The sequence below is a fragment of the Petromyzon marinus genome, chromosome 9, assembly GCF_048934315.1.
Source record: "Petromyzon marinus isolate PM22_M1 ecotype Great Lakes invasive population chromosome 9, UKy_Petmar_22M1.pri1.0, whole genome shotgun sequence".
Taxonomy (NCBI): Eukaryota; Metazoa; Chordata; class Hyperoartia; order Petromyzontiformes; family Petromyzontidae; genus Petromyzon; species Petromyzon marinus.
The window spans coordinates 15,257,448-15,274,781 of NC_133675.1; the positions used below are offsets into that span (position 1 = coordinate 15,257,448).

Consider the following 17,334-nt stretch of genomic DNA (forward strand, 5'->3'; position numbering starts at 1 on the left):
CTTCTCTGTATTGTTCTACTGACCATCAGTACTCTCGGCTCCAAAACATTCTTGTCTGGAATTCCCTTCCTAACCACACGCAGGTCCAGGCTCGATGCCTTTCCCTCTTGATCTCAGCCTTTCACTGTTTGTCTCTTCTCTGTGAAGTGTCTTCATTTGCACCTTATCGTAAAAAAATACCACATTTACCTCCATTTTTGTACTTCCTCGTGCACCGCATATGGCTATTTGTTTAATGTCTTGAGATGCACTTGTATGTAGATGCTATATATATCAATTTTATATCGTAGAGGAATGTGAAGTACAGTATTTATCACTAGGTCGGGTTTGCTACGGGAAATGATAACTGCCCCAATACTTCGAGTATGAGCAGGTGGACATTATTTTACTCGGCTAAAATTCAAGATCAGAACTTAAATTCAACATAAAAATAGAGAGCGAGTGACCTAAAGGGGGATGCGCATATTGGCGCACACCTGCGCAGTTCACCTGTGAGAGGTGATCCACGTGTGTGGGACGGCTACCACAGCCACGCCTGCTGCTTCACGTGCACCTGGTTGTAATTTGGCTATTCGGGAGTGAAAAATAGCTGCTTTGATGAAACGCAGTTGCCTGCTAGCCTGGTCTAAAAATAAACCACCCTCGCGGTGGCTGGCCACCCCACGCTGTGTCTCCGCATCCCATTGTGTAGCAGAGCAAGAGTCCAGTTTCCTCCCAGTATCCGCAGAGAAATGCCAGGCGCTGAATCTAAACCCCGTGAAAGGCGTGCATCCACCACCGGATGAGAGAAATGTTAAAGTTTCCGCGCAAAGTGTGCTTTCGGAGTGTCCCTTGATAGACGTCAGCCCACGTGTTTGGCGATTCCCATGAAGGGATGTGTTACGAATGCCATGCTGAAGCACATATTTATTATGCTTTTCAACTAAGGTTGAAACAGTATACGCTTTAGTCTTGTTCGTCCTTCTGTCTGTTGCACTGGGTCACAATAACTCACGTGAAATGATGCAGTTTAGGTGAGATTTTAGTTTAAGGTTGTATTGCTGTTAGGAATGTCCTGATAGAAAATCAGCTGCGTTGATTTGTTTGCCCAAAATATCGAAATTCGATTCTGTTATTGCATAGGACAATATGTTAAGGAGCTAAATGTCAATGTTGAGGTCTGCTATCCAGGAGAGGGCCTCATAGTTTTGGTTGCATGGTCAGAGTCGCACTGCTGTGGCTTGTCTTCAATTGCCCAGTGATGGAGGATGTGTGCGCATGTCGGCCTTTTGACGTTCTGATGCGGTTGATGGTTACACCGGTGTCTTCAAGAAATGTCAAAGCCAGGAGGTGCAATGTTTGGGTTTTCGTGAAAGAAAAAAATACTTCTGAGCACAAACTTATCTTGTAAACCTTTATAGCAATCTATACACATGCATGGTCTTTTGGCCCCTTGTCTTATATCTGGGGTCTAAAACAGGACTGCACTGCCTCTTGTTTTGCAATGCAGACCCTTTAATTAATTAAAATGTCATCCAAGCTCAACAATTATATTGTATTTGTCAAGTGCCTTGAGAGAAGGTGCTCCATAAATATTAATTAGATTAAAATACAATAAATGTGATACACATACATATACGTAAAAATCCCACCTGAATTATGTTAGGGCGAATAAAATGAGTACCACTGTGGGACATCAAGTGGTTGTCAAACGGAGGTACTGGCTGCAACCATAGTCATGTGGATTTCCCACCGCTCACTCACGCCTGAGCAGAGAGACAATGCACAGCACCTATTTACAAAGCCAGCTTTATTTAATCATATTTAATTTGTGTTATTCGTTGCTGGCATCGTTAAAGTAGAGATTTACCTCCGATTCATCGTGCACCGCCGGAGGGCAATGCAGGCTGGGATTTTTGAGTTGCTGGATTTAAATATCACTTCTCGTAGGGGAGCAGGCACTCTGCTTGGCACTCCCCCTGGCTAAAATGGGTGTCGATTAAACCATCACTGGTCACTGCTACAGACGTCGGGGCTGTGATCATTGCACGTAGCAGCCTAATGTTTGCGGGTTCCTGAGCTGACATTCAGCTAAGCCGCCGTGGTGACTCGGGTTCACGGCTGCACGGTAATTTCAGACGCGGGGGGGGGGGGGGGGATCCCCAGGGCGAGGGGGAATTACAGAAATAAGGAAAACGGTCATTATTTGGCTGTTTGGCTAAGCGCTCAAGGCAGAATGGTTACAGTGAATATGAATCCAACGAATATTTTACAAATCGTTAAAAAAATACTTAAAAACAGCTGTTATATAAACAATACACGCATATATTACAATGCCAGGGGAAAATTCTCTCTTTCTATTCATCTCCCCACAACGGCTTGATGTATAACAGACTTTCCTGATATGTAATTCCCAGAGCTTGCAGTGAATGCCTTTAAATTATAATACTTGATCCACGCAGTGGTACAAATGCATCTGCGTACATCGAGTACGACATTGTATCTACTGTCTACCTTAATCGATCGGCAGGTCGTGTGTGGTTGGGGTAAAGTGTGGGTACTTCTCCCTCTTCCAGCACGCCTGGCCTGCGTGGAGAGTCGGTGAATGTACCCTCTAGGCAGGGCCTTCCGCCAGCAGTGGTGTGAGTTGGTAATTGCGGCGCTGCACATTTACCTTACCGCTGTATGTCTGTATGCGTCAAGACAGCGGGTTTCTTCGGCAGCAACGATGAAGTTCCACCACTGTTTAGGATTGCCTTTAGAGGTGTGCACTTTCAAACATTTCTTTGACCAGGGACACAATTTGACTTGATTGGAATGTCTGATTAGTGTATCCATATATTGAATCCACAGTTAGTGAAGGTTGTATTGCACAGCACTGCATTCTACGTTATGGTTCAGTGGTAGAAATAGCGGCTCGCAATCGGAAGGTTATGAGTTCAAGTCCTGTTTGGGGGTTGACTCAGCCCATCATCCCTTCCTGGGAAATACAATACATACCACGTTGAGGTGATGTCAAAAGTGGTTGTCCTATGAATAGTCTCGGTAGGAAATCACTTGAACTTTGATTTATAAAATTGAATGATATTGCATAAATACGTGAAATATATTAAATAATGTAATGACAGTTTTTAAACAAAAGTTATTCGTACAAGATTGTATAAAGTATGTATATTCCCAATGACACAATTAGCAATAGTTATTTCTGAATGTATTTGAAAAGACTGCAAATAGAGAGTTCCACAAATTGGCTTTATACACAAACGTATATCTCAGTAATATAGCGTAAGGCTTCATAATCTAGCGCACCGCTTACCAATATAGCGTGCTGCTGATTAATACAGCGGGCTGCTTACTAAACAAAAACATCACCAAGTCGTCTCGGAACTGTGCACTTGACACAGATATTCTGCTGTGACTGTTCCACCTGAAGACGGAAGCTTGTGTTGCCTCCGAAACGTCGTGATTTAATTGTTTTATTTTATTTTACCTACGTGACTTTACCGAATAAAACCAAAGAGTATGAATCCTTGCAGTCACGAAAGCTTCAAATCTAGAAAAAAAATCACCGTGCCATTAGCTGCATACTTTTCACTGAGTCTTGCTCGACTTGTCAATTCTAAAGTTTTCTATTTGTTAATGAGCCCAATAACTTTTCTAATAAACAAGCGAAATAAAATACCATACCTTGCGTTTATAATAAATTGCATATACTACACTGTGAACATGGCTTACAGTGTTTATCAAATATAAAATGCTCAGCAGGTTCTGGATTTAATTTTGGAAATGGAACAATGAATGCCACCCATGGATGTCCCAGTCGAACTGCTGTTGGAAAAGCAATACAGTCTGATGTACAGTACTTTATGAATGTCAAGGTCTCTAATAAATTACCATGTGAGAGTCATGGTTAGGATCCTGTCCAAATGCAGCTCCTCTTTGACAAACGTGCAAACATTTTAAATGTGAATGCCAGGCGGAGTGGTCAGCGATCATGGCGTGCCTTGCCAATGAGCCCGTCATTCAGAGGTTTGATTATAGTCATTAACCATTCATTTATGTTGGAAATGACCAATTTCAGTTTTCAGTTTCATTTATGTGCTATAGCCCTGTGAGCGATTCGGCTCTTGAATCGGGTGCAACCGCAACAAACAAAAGACATGAACAAGAAAACATCTTAACCGAGCACAGAGCGGCAGCATCAGCAGACGGCACCTCGAGCCACCACGACGCGTCCACGAGAAGAGCCACGGTCCACGCTCACGAGGAATTGGCGCGCAACAACCCAGGGCATGTTGCTCCATTTAGAAATGTTCCTTCGTGAACGGTTTGGTAACACTGGCGAGCAGGCAGTTTTGAAGAGGTGTGCGTGCTGTCCACTGTAAAGTGAAGGTGACAGGCCCTGTGGCTTCAGGCACGAGGATATATTTACTGGGTGTTACTGTCATAGCCCAAAGCCAACATTTATCAATTACAATATTGTACGAAAATATCAATATCGTGATTATTCTCTCACTTGAGGCAATAAACTCGAAAAGGCTTTCACCCGATTCCATAAATGACATAGAATGGATTTCCAATACTGTACTTTATATGCTCGTAATACCAATGAAAAGGACAAAAATGATTATTTTGCACTGTAATTAAACCTAGATGATTTTTCATTAAAGGTTGCATCATGAGGGCACAGCGTTTGGCCATTGTCCTTGCCGTGATGTCTGGAGTTACTGTAGAGGAACAGGCCCTTGCATTATATCACCCCTTTTTGAGTTTGTGTAGGAACAGCCGCGTGAGGGAGAAGCACAGGCAGGCAATCGTTTACATGTTGCAGTAACTAATCGCAAACACGGAGAGAGAAACAACCTTCACCACTGCTGGAAAAAAAATCGTCTGCTTCGATCGTGCGGCTGTCCGACCAGACACTTCATGCTCGTCAGTTTGATGAAGGTCCACCAGCTGCTGGAACTAAATGAATGGACGGATTTTATTAAACACTACATTTTGTAAAAATATTTACCTTTTTTTAAAAAATGTAGTAGGCTAACACTTTGGGCAATTCTCCTTCTCTAAAGCAAGGTCAATTCAGCTAAATACGTTTTATTTTAGTTTACCGCAATGGCTAACAATTTATTTTCATCACCTTAAAAAAAACAAGAACATCCCCTTTACCCATATCACTGTAGTTATTCACGTGTAAATGTATCAGCAAAGTCTTTGCCGCAATGAAGTGACCGCTTTATACATAGTCTGCTCAAAAACATTGTAAAAACAAACACCAAATACATTCTTAGCAAAGGCCCTGAAGCTCATGTTCTGTCATCAGATATCTGAAGGATCAGAGCTAAGTTGATTTAATTGTTTTTTTTTTAAAGAAGTATTGAAAATGGTGAATTTTAGAGGCAGCCAGAGGTAATATTTACATTGAAATTTGAAACCATAGCTTTCATATTTTACATCGTTTTCTTTAACAAGCGGTTTTTTTGTGGAAACTGAGGCAGAATTGAGTGGTAAACGCGTACAACTGCAGAATACACCAACACACTTAGATGCTAATTTTGATTATTAATGTTGTTTTATAGTATTTTTTTACCTTTCTAAGATGCACAATTAAATATTACTTGAACAATGATCACTAATATTGATTTATGGAGTGTTTTGGGCCAAATATTACTCTTGTTTCTAGTGGCAATAAATACAATTAGACCACATTGTTCATAATAAAGGTTTTTGGGTTAGAGCGCGGCATTTATAAATGTGTCGTAACCCTCCACCACCCGACGCAAATAAAGTAGTGAACTATTTGTCTTTTGTCAACGTGACACTTTTTTGCTGATTGGCCGTGTCGGGTGGTGGAGGGTTACGACACATTTATAAATAACGTGATCTAACCCAAAAAAACCTTTATTATGAATAATATTGGTCGCGAAAGCCTACGTGTTAAACTAGACCACATTGCACGGAGGAAATGTAATTGATGCTTGCCAATATAAGCATTCCTTCTCAATAATGAACAATATTTTGCAGAGAGACATTGATGCCAAAGAAATCCATTAAATTATACAGGGGATCATGGGTCTGTTGTAAATTAATGCATTAAGTGAGGCTTAATGGTTTTATAATAATTAAACTTTGCAGTGCCAACTTACTTTCCTTGATATTGGTCACAGACAGGTGTGCAAAATATTTCAACAATAATTAGTGCGAAGTCATCACTCTTCATTACAGACATTACATCATGTAAAGAATGTGGAATTTCTGCCACCGACTTTGAACCACCAATATTTGAACGTGGAGGCCCTTTGACTTTAGATTGTATTGCCCTATACAGCATCACAGACGTTTGGGTATTTAAACGCACAGCATACAAAAATGGTGAAATACATTAGCGTCTTAGTGAAATAAATTGCGGTTAATGCCGTAACAACTCTCTCTTCCGACACAGACAACAACAACAACAACGTCAGCAGCAACCCGCCACGAGCCATCCGCATCTCAAGGACGCGGCAGCGGTGGCGGCGGGGGGTGGTGCTTGGTGGTTGTTGGCGACTTCAATTCCCGGCTCAGTAATTTCCCAGCGCCCTCGCCAAAGTGGGGGGCAAAGAACAGACGCCCCCCAGAGGCCGCCTCGGCGCCCTCACGCGCGAGACGTGGGCGGCATCGCCCGCACCATGCGGGAGGTCGCACCCGTCCTGCTGCTGCTCCTGGTGCTCTCCCTCGCGGCTGCGTCCGAGGCGGCCGAGGAACGGCCCGCGGTGGACGAGGGCCTACCACGCTTCATATGCAGCATCCCCGGTCCCCCCGGCCCTCCAGGCTTACTGGGGTCCCCTGGAATTCCGGGTCCCGCGGGGTCGGCGGGGATGCCGGGAAGGGATGGCAGAGACGGTGCCTTGGGAAGCAAGGGAGACCGGGGCCAGCCAGGTCAGTGGCACAAACACAAAAAAATAACCCGCCGTCATGAGCACTTGTTCTGCAGCAGGAAACCGGTGAGCCCTGAAGAAGGGTCATTACTCCGAACGTTAGGACTGGACATTTGTGAAAAAGAGCTTCATAGCTCATCGGATTCCTCCAGTCTAAATAAAGATTCTGATTCTGGAAAGTATATTACACGCTTTTGATGTTGTTGCGAGTCGTTCAAACGTTTCGCACTTGCAATGTGTTCGTGACCATGATGGCGAGTTTCTGTATTTTTGTTCACGACTGCCGATGGCAGTTCTTTAATTTGTGTTTCAATGTGATGCCCCTTGTAATGAGTGGCTGTCCTGTTTCACTCACAAGTGTTGTGTTCCGTCTTGTTGGAGGGCCTTAGGTTTGTTCCTGTCAGCTTTAATCTGTCAGAGAATTATGTCCGAATGGGATTTATTATAATTGTTGCTGTTCGCGCACTTTACATGAAACATGCTGCCTAATTTCAAATTGCTTTGGATCTTATCACCAACTTAATTGCATCACATTCAATCAATAAAATCGCTCGATTACACAGCTTGATTACACTGTGCCTATAACTAAATCAGACATCGGACGCTCAGCAGGTTTGAGCCTGGATAGAACTTGGATGGGCAACCACCATGCATAACAGGTGTTTTAGGCTATGTTGTGGGAAAACAGAGGACAGTGCAACAAATGTCATTGTTGTACTTCTATGCTCCCTTAACCATCCTTCCTACTTTCACCTCCCTGCACTGACCAGCGTGATGTATAATCAGAGATCCTCCATGACCCGCACTGTGTGGGGAGGCCCTCAACCCGCAGTGGATTGACAAAAGACTGCACCTGTACGTGCAACTTTGTGCATGCTATGGTAAATGGCGATTGCATCACAGTGGCTGACAAATGACACGAGCAACTTTCATTTCAGGCACAAATGGAAAGCCCGGTAAGCCGGGCCTTCAGGGACAGAAAGGACTGCGTGGAGCCTACGGCAAGGCCGGGCCCAGGGGCGTGAAGGGACCTCCGGGTACCGTGGGGCCCTCCGGCCCTGCGGGCCCTCTCGGGATGAAAGGGGTGCGCGGTGAGCGCGGGCCGCCCGGCAGCTGCAAGTGCAGCAACATCCCTCGCTCGGCCTTCACGGCCGCCATCACGGCCAGCTACCCGGAGGTGCGCACGCCCATCAAGTTCGACAAGGTGCTGTTTAACGAGGGCGGCCACTACAGCGGGCTGACTGGGAAATTCATCTGCGCCATCCCCGGTGTCTACTACTTCTCGTACGACGTGACGCTCGCCAACAAGCACCTGGCCATCGGGCTCATGCACAACGGGGTCTACCGCGTGCGCACATTCGACGCCAACACGGGCAACCACGACGTGGCGTCGGGCGCCACGCTCTTGCTGCTCAAGCCCGAGGACGAAGTGTGGCTCCAGATCTTCTACGCGGACCAAAACGGGCTCTTCTCTGACCCCAACTGGGCCGACAGCCTCTTCTCTGGGTTCCTGCTCTACCCCGACCCCGACTATATGGCTGACTACGATGAGTTATAACTGCACAGCGTGAGGAACTTGTTGGTAGGGACTGGTTTTGGGTTCGGGGAAAATGGTGCTAATTTCACTGATGGACTTATTGTGACCAGGCCTGTATGAGTTGTTGTGCTGGGAAAACTATGAAGCAAGGCTCAGCTCTCTGAGGTGACCACAGCAGCAAAGATTCAAGTCTTTGCCAGAGGTTTCTATGAGCAGGCCTTCATACTCAACTGTAAAGAACCCCATTAATCAGGGCCTGATTATCCAACAAATGGGGTAAGCAGCTGCCTTTGGAGCCATGAGGCTTAACGTTGGAAGTTGGAGAGATTGGAATTGATGGTAGAAAAGAGGCTTGGATCCAAAAACAAAATGAGGCAAAATATTATTTGGACTTAGTGTTCAGTGGATCCTCAATCCAGGTCTGATGAAGGCTCATTTCCACATCTTTGTCTATATACAGAGCCCCCAAATAATTGTTACATGCTATTTTAACCGTGTGTGCTGATACAGATTTCTGCAACTCAGGAATGAAGAGTTTTCAGAATTTGGCTATAGAATAAAGACAACTTGGAGTGTGGTGCTGTTAATTGCTTGCAAATGACACTAAATTCCAGTCATATATAGCAGGAGGACCGGTGATGTGGGTATTAACAGGACCATTCTCATATAGTGTAAACCTACAGTGAGTGGAGTGAGGGACTGGTGTTGTACACAGGCTGGTCCCACGAGGCATTAAATCCTTTCAAACCGTGTGTGGGGAAATAAAATATGTAAACCACGGAGTGAATATTAATAGCTCTGTATTGAATGTTTTCTTGTTCATCGTTCTTAAGGTAATGGAGAGAAAAAAAATGTGGTGAATGTGATAATCATTTGACTCTTCTGGTGAGAACATATTGCATTGTAGGTGCCAATCACCAGTTATAATCCACTCCATGTAAACCTGTTTTGATTTTGAGATATGGTATTGCAAACGTTTTCAGATCAACGCGTATCACCGCTCAAACAAGTGTGCGAGTGTTGGTGATGTTGAGCCCATTGTGGACTTCTACTTTTTTAACATTGAGGTTCCGTATATTCTTCGGACAACGACTGTTGGACTTTTCATGAAGTGGCACTTACTCTCTGAACACCCGAGGGGTTTGGGTTGAGCCACCCCCACCGCCCGCCCGACTGGAATTTGAACTTGAAACCTGCCACTGTGCCCTAGCCGTAGCATTACCAAGCCGTGTAAACTTTAATTTCAAAACTCTGTAAAGGTCATTTTCCAATATCTGACATCAGCCATAAATATATTGCGTAATGGACTTGGCTGGGCACTTGAGCTGGACTCGATGCATGACATAGATTATAAATGCCATGACCTGACCTGGATGGGCAAGATTGGTGCCCAGCACGGAATTGACTGTGTTGCTTAAATGGCATCGCGTAACAGTGCGCGACTTGTGTAATGCTAAGCCATTCCACATACACCATCAACTGAAAGCACAACAAGCCACTTGCACAAACATGGCATTTACGTTAAAGTAAGGATTTCATTGAGGGCCAGTTTTTTTTTATTAAAATGTGTTTTTGAAGAGTACAAAACAGTTTGATGTTAACATCAATTTATTTAGCTGTTGGTTATGGAACAGCTATAAAATAAAAAATATTTTCTCCAATTGTATTGATGTATTTTGTCTTAAGTGAAGTGATTCTGAAAATATTACCAGAGGGAATTGAATAAAGGGAACCCACATGTATGCACATGAATGAATGAATTAAATATAGACCCAATTTGGCAAAATCGTTTTTTTTAGAAAATGGTGAATTACCTAAAAATGTACCATTCTTTCTCAAATAGTTTGGCATTAAAAAATCCATAAATCAGGTCCTTGCATATACTGTACTGTATATCATACTCAACATAAATAAATAATCAACAAACAGGCAGGGCTGCGTTTTGATTCAAACATCCTATTTAAGTCCTGTCAATGTGCCTTTGGATGAAAGGGTTTTGCATTCGCTTCATCACGGTAACCCCCTCGACTGATTTCACTGCCTCTGGGCCTCATCAGTGGGTGTGGTCTGTTGATCAAACGATGTTGGGTTGCCTGCTGCTATAGGCAAGAACTATCCTGGAACAATGCGGTGTCCATCTAATGCAGTCCATAAACATTGTATCAGACTGTGTCGCTTACCAATGGGTAGTCAATAATTTAAGAGAGGGATATGAAAAAAAAAAATTAATACTCTGTTTTCCAACATAGTGACTCCCAACAGTATATGTTTTATATTGTATAAGGCTTCCAAATAACCATGACATAGCATGTTTGCAACATTATCCGTGTCTTATATAGTCATATATTTTTTAAGGAGTGTTGAGAGAGTGATTGAGGCGTCTAACCTGCTAAGGTTGACAGGTATTTAAAGACACATCCACCAAGTGCTGTAGTTAATTAAGAACACCTTTTGTTTCATGCCAAAAGCATTCCATCCCCAAGTCCTTTTAGACGGTGATCTCTGATCAGCCTGCCTGGATTCGGAGCAAACCAGCGGCAGGTCACGTCGCCTTCGCGTGGATCAACTTTGTTCACAAATTCCAAGGAAAATTCCACGCGCGTCTTGGGGCCTGTGGAACCTCATCACTCACCAGAATAAAAAAAAAACAAATGGTCTTCGCCAGTCACGACTCAGGCCGATCGAGGCATGTGTAGATTGGAGTTGGCCATGCTTGACTCCAAACCCACATGTACAGGAGTTTGATTCGTTTTGTATATTATTATTCTAATTGTGCTATTGATGCCATGTCATGAGGTAGAGCATTAGAATGCATGTATAGTTCGAAAGAAGTTCAACATACATGCGCAGTGAACTATAATTAAGAGCAGTACACATTAATGGAATGCCATTATTGTGTCCCTATAGTAAGGTTGATCTGTGGTTTTAATACAAAAACACGACGTTATTTTAAGAGCAAGTTGTAGCATTCATAACTGTTTATGAAAGATTTTGGGTACTGACTTAAGACAATTTATTAAGGCTGAAATATCCTCATTAAAACATGATCAATGAGAATGTCAAATGCTTATGTACTGTAAGTATGTACCATAGTATGGTTGCTGCTTTATAAAGCGCCTTTAAATGTACATTGTCAGGGATAGAGTGGTGATGCAATGGTTACCACACACTACACTATTAACCTGAGTTAGATTCACAAACCTGTCAACCCCTTATCAGTTCCTACCTTATTACAGACCAATTCAGACCTTATTGGTTACCCCGTGCCCTTATAAATCCCAACGTTCATCCTACAAAGTCCCATCACAAGGGAGACCACGCAAAAAAAATAGACAATTTTTTTACTCAATTTCCCTGTACAAGAATACGGGTAAACCGTATGGGTTGACAGCGATTGCTTCATGACGAGCATCAGTTGTGAGGCGATATCTGAACTGCTCCCGGGCCTCCCTTCACCAATCTTCACTGATGAGTCTGGTGAATTATGCTCAAACAACCCTCATGGCTGACACTGTGTGCTGATACCCTCATCTGGCAGTGGGTCTTTTAATCTCAATTAGCATTTCGTTGCACGGTGTCACAACACAGAGCAGTGGATCCGGAGTTCTATACCTCAGAGCTTTAGTCCCACCTTTCCATTTCAGTGGATTCAGAAAACTGCTCCAATAGAGTTAAAGGAATGTGTCAAACAGTATATGTAATGTACTGGAAAACAATCGATTAAAAAAAATCTAAATATCTACACAAAAAATACTTTTTTTTAAAGAAACTAAAATGATCTATGTTAAATGTTGCGATAAGAAAAGATACGAATTCAGGAAGTTCACACCAAGCCTCTCAGTTTTTCTGGAATTTTGGTCCGTGCAATTCTCCCTATTAGCAGCCAGCCCTCAGCAGGTGTCCCCACTGAAGCAATTTGCCCAAGAGCTGTTGGGCTCCATCAGATGCTGATGATTTTAGAATATGCTTTTGGATATCTAGGCTCTCGCCAATGCAACCTACATTCCACGTAAAGATACACGTGCCAGCATCACACACTAAGTCCATGTGCTCAGTGCACAATTGAAATTATTTACAACATAAAATAAATTTGCTACTTTGGATTTGGCAGTCAAACTCAAAGTGTCTGGCCAGGGTTTTATTTCATAGAACAATGTGGGCTTTGCCACTATTGGAAATATGATAATAATAATAATAGAAAATGCCTAATTACAAATGCAGATGACGGCTTGTGTCCAACCGGAGGGCAAAGGTGGCTTCTCACTGTTATGATATTAATTTTGACACAACACACTCCTCGCGCCGACGAATGTGATACTTTACTGCAAGGACATCTGAAAATATACAAAGGGAAAGTGTTAAACTTTGGTAGTCTGATGTGTATTCTACCTTTCTATTTTATGGGGTTAGCATGACTCTTATAACAGGTGTCCTTTGGCGTTAAGACGGGATTAGTATTTAGGTGATAACTGTCAACTGTAATATCTGTAATATATTTAAACTAATGGTTCACTCGAATGTACTACCTGGAATGTGTTGTAACAATGGGGCGTAGTACACACCAACAGTTATACAAGGCAAATATGTTAATATGCAAGTGACAGACATTCAGCACCACTAAATTAGGTGGTCCTATACATCTCATGCCATTGGGCCTTGAAGCAGCAGGGATTACGTTTTATACTCAAAAAAGAGATGTTTCAGCGTTCTTGGATGGATCATAACCTGACTGTGGAAACTGAAAAGACATTAAATTATAGTCACATTGGCAAACACATGCGTCATATTATGGCACATAAGACCAGTAGGCTTTCCATGGCCCCCTTTGAAGTGAGCCTTGGGTGTCTGTGCGTAAAATTGGCAGATTCCTACTAAAGGTGCTCGTACAACCCTGTGTTGAATTATGGGATAGCATTGCAGTGATGTCACAGCACTTCTTTATGGGAAAGTGGAAAAGTCATCACTATCAGCCACACATAACGTTTCAGTCACCACCATCACAAACTTGGCACTCACACATTTCCATTCCCATTATATAACATAGAGGATTGTTCTACGATATATTATCCTGTTACCCCTGTCACATTAGCTTCACAGCAGCTAGTTTGCAGTGTTGTCCTCATGAGTTATCCTAGTGCAGCATTGAGTAATATTCTTGGCTGCAGCATTGGCTATCCAACAGCTGCTGCTCATCTTCTTTGGTTCTTTCGGTAAAGTCACGTAGAATAAGAATAAAATAATAAATTGATAAAATAAAATTACACAATAATATTCTCACGACGTTTCGGCCACAACACAAGCGGCCTTCATCAGGTGAAGGGACGAGACTGTCTGGTAGGACAGCGCTGGAGTGAAAGAGCCACGTTCAGATCACGGCCTTTAAGCTGTGTGAGAGGAACAAAGCGCCTTGACAAAGGAATTAGCATATAATTTAGCATTGAAATGGCTGAATGATTAGCTTGTGACTGGTCACAGAAATAGTTATGTTAAAAGTTAAAGCATACACATCCGCAGAGGCACCCCTTGACAATGGAATTAGCATAGAATTTAGCATTGAAATAGCTAAGTTAAAGCATACACATCCGCAGAGGCACCCCTTGACAATGGAATTAGCATAGAATTTAGCATTGAAATAGCTGAGTGATTAGCTTGTAACTGGTCACAGAAATAGCTACGTTAAAGTTGCTGCTCAGTGCCCGTGTGCAGCTTCAAGTGAAATGTACTTTGCAATCTGTAATTTTTTGACTACAAAAAGGAGATCTCTACACCTGCAAGAACCTCGAGTATGTATTGCCATGGACAGTTGTTATTCCTTACCAACACTCACCTCTGATTAGCATGGTTGGCTACGTACGGTGCTATGGAAGTTAAACATACACTAATCTATTTTGAGCATTAAATAGTAAATCACGAACAAAATTACCCAAGTGTATTCAGTTATTTTTTGCATTTGTAAATATTTAATGTACAACATACGCAATTCAATTTATGTTATATACTGTATTTGTTTTGGTTAACTGGCATAATAATGCAGCATTAAAGTTTCCAATGAGTGTCTCCGGATCACACTAAAATGGACGCATAGCTATTCATCATGCGAGAGTCCTCAGAATAGACAATATGTGGTCTATTGTTACCTGCCTTAAAGAGAACGCAAAGCCACATGGTGGCTTGGGCGCTGATTGCAGGAGACATTTTAAGAATCACTATTACCACTCGACACCAGACGGAGATTAGGTGAGGTAGGAGAGCCACAGAACACTGTGTCTTACCACCAAGAAAACATGGAACACATTGCCCTCCCTCCTCCGGCATGGCTGGGCTCCATTTTCAATGTCAATACTCTTCGAGGTTGAGTTCATTTTGAAAACGCCAACACAAGTGATACATCAATTGAACCATGGAATTCAGTTATGCATTTTAAATACAACGAATGTCTGTTTTTAGGGCATTTATTTGTTAAAAGCCTGGATGTCTACACTGCCCAATTGTATATTCCCACGTGAGTCCACAACAACGATATCAATGTTCTACACTACGTGGAAAAATATGATAATTACATGGACAAGTAACGCATTAACAAAAATGTGAGAAAGTAATTGTGGGGGATAGGTATACAAATGAATAAGATGCAGCAAAATAATATATTTCCCAAAAAAGTTTGCAGCGTACTGTATATAACTGTGATGGCCATGTATGAATAGAATGGGCTTGAGTGTCAGATTTTAAGAGCTGTCACAGAGTCGCTTAACTGTCAAAATCACTACCCAAGGTCATGACTATTCAACACATGCAGATATGAGGGTTCTCAAAGCTGGAAATCTGTGAAAAAGAGCTTCATAGCGCATCGGATTCCTCCAGTCCAAATAGAGATTCTGATTCAGGTTAAAACTGCATTTTCTCTATGTTCAGCACCAAAAGTGGCCATTCATTCTGAGAATCGGCAAAGACCTTGGAGAATAAACTATAATCTCGTAAATAAATTTAACAGGACTATCACACAAGCACCCACTTATTCTCAATATCATCTTCAGCTCATTTTGATGCTATGCAGATGTCATGGGACAGCCTTCATACATCCCTCACTCGCATTGGAATTATGAGCCAGATTTTATAAAGATTTAAAACACAAACTAACCTTTAGGGTGCATTATTAAATGTTTTGTAGATGTGAGGATAGTTAAGGCAGTCTATGAATTTGAGTTTTATGCTTGCATTCTTATGTTGTAATCTAGTTATTAAAATTGCATTCGTGGCATGGTTGATGATTGTATTAAAACACGTTTATACAAACTTTGCTTTTTAATTCCTGGCATTATTATTTCTGGCACTAATCAATGATAGGGCAATTAATCAAATTAAACGTCCAACTTTATACACACATCCCATGTCACATTTCATACTGTAATAGGAGCCAACTGAATATTGAGTGTTTACTTTCACACACCAAAAAGTAGGTCAGTAACACTCTATTGCCAACCTGTGATAGCAATAACAACGCACAACTCTATGGAAAATGGGCAGTTGACCTGGGTGGAGTTGATAGGATCTCATCAATCTTCCATTAATACTGAAGCATCTTAAGTCTCTTTTTTAGGAAATCAACACGGGAACCTTTGGCAGAAACAACTGGTTTCATTGATTCAGAGCAGCTTTATTGATAACTTTGTTGACAAGGAGAGTAAGATAACGAAAGCAGGGTTTAAAATCTTGGGGAGTTAAAGTTAAAGAAAATTACAGCAGGAAATGATTTCCAGGTATTAAGCACTTGGTTTGTGTTGCTTGCTTTCCAAATCTTTCGACATGCTCTCTAATGCTTCACTAAAGCATATGCTATTCCTAACAGGGAACTTGCATGTGAAATATGAATACTTGATGAAGTCATCTGCTTAAACAGTTTAAGTCAAATGAATTAAAATAAAATGGAAACGTGTAAGATTCAGCGCCAATGTACAACAAAGATCTACATGGAATTGAAAATGTACTGAACCCAGGCCAAAGAACAGAATGGATATAACATTGAGAGGCTGTTGATATAATAATTCTGTATTTTTTTCAGTGATGTATCTCATGTTTTTACCTATAGTGGAGGGCCTTTAAATTAGTGTACAATTGGTGCTATATATGTAGTTGCGTATCTATAATCAGATCTATTTCAAAACAGCAAAATCATGGTAATAATTCGTTAATTAGTGTCTACCGAATAGAGTTCCAGTATTTCAGTCATGCAAAATAAAATATTGTCTAGCAGTACAAGATATTGCATTGTATAATTATCACCGTTTTGAATTATTGTTTAAACCTATATTTTATATTTAAAATGGTATTTTTTGAGAAACTGCCGAGCAGCGTCTTTCACGAGCCTCATCAGATGTCATCTTGGCACTGTTGGTGGTACAAGTCGTCAGAAAGTCCACACATCTCCAGGTCTACCTGCACCACATCAGCCCATCTCCTCTCTAGCCTGTGCAGTGCTCATTTAGCCCCCTCTATCCGGCAATATAGATCCTGCTTTGGCATGCAGTAGTTCGGCATTTAGGCTACATGACACGATTCAATCTGGAAACACCCATGATATAAAATTGTTGGTTTTTAATGCAAACATATATGAACATAGATCCATTTGGGTTTTGGAAAAAACACAACCAAATAATCTTCGAATTTATTGCGGATTAATTTATCTTTACGTGATGTGCTTCCCTCATAATCGATTTCTTTTTTAAAGATTAATGGAATATAGCAGCTAATTCTTTCTCTAAACTGTGGAACACTGTCAGCACAATGTTTTTGTGGATTATAGGTCAAACTGTGGTCTGTTTAATTTAACTTTTTTGGATATCCCTTGTACTTGTATATGCACAATCAACGATTGGTCTGTATGGATGTCTGTTGAAATATTAG

At 41.8% G+C, this 17,334-nt stretch overlaps 1 protein-coding gene across 2 annotated transcripts in view; it reads left to right on the top strand.

Moving 5' to 3' along the window:
- Positions 1-10,094, top strand: part of LOC116940462 (complement C1q tumor necrosis factor-related protein 7-like) — a 28,223-nt gene extending 18,129 nt beyond the window's left edge. For both annotated transcript variants that reach the window (XM_076065941.1, XM_076065940.1), the window contains exons 3-4: positions 6,422-6,897; positions 7,835-10,094. In XM_076065941.1, coding sequence (XP_075922056.1) covers positions 6,648-6,897; positions 7,835-8,454 — 870 coding nt within the window. In that variant the 5' untranslated portion in view covers positions 6,422-6,647 and the 3' untranslated portion in view covers positions 8,455-10,094. The remainder of the gene's footprint in view (positions 1-6,421; positions 6,898-7,834) is intronic.
- Positions 10,095-17,334: the final 7,240 nt, after the last annotated feature.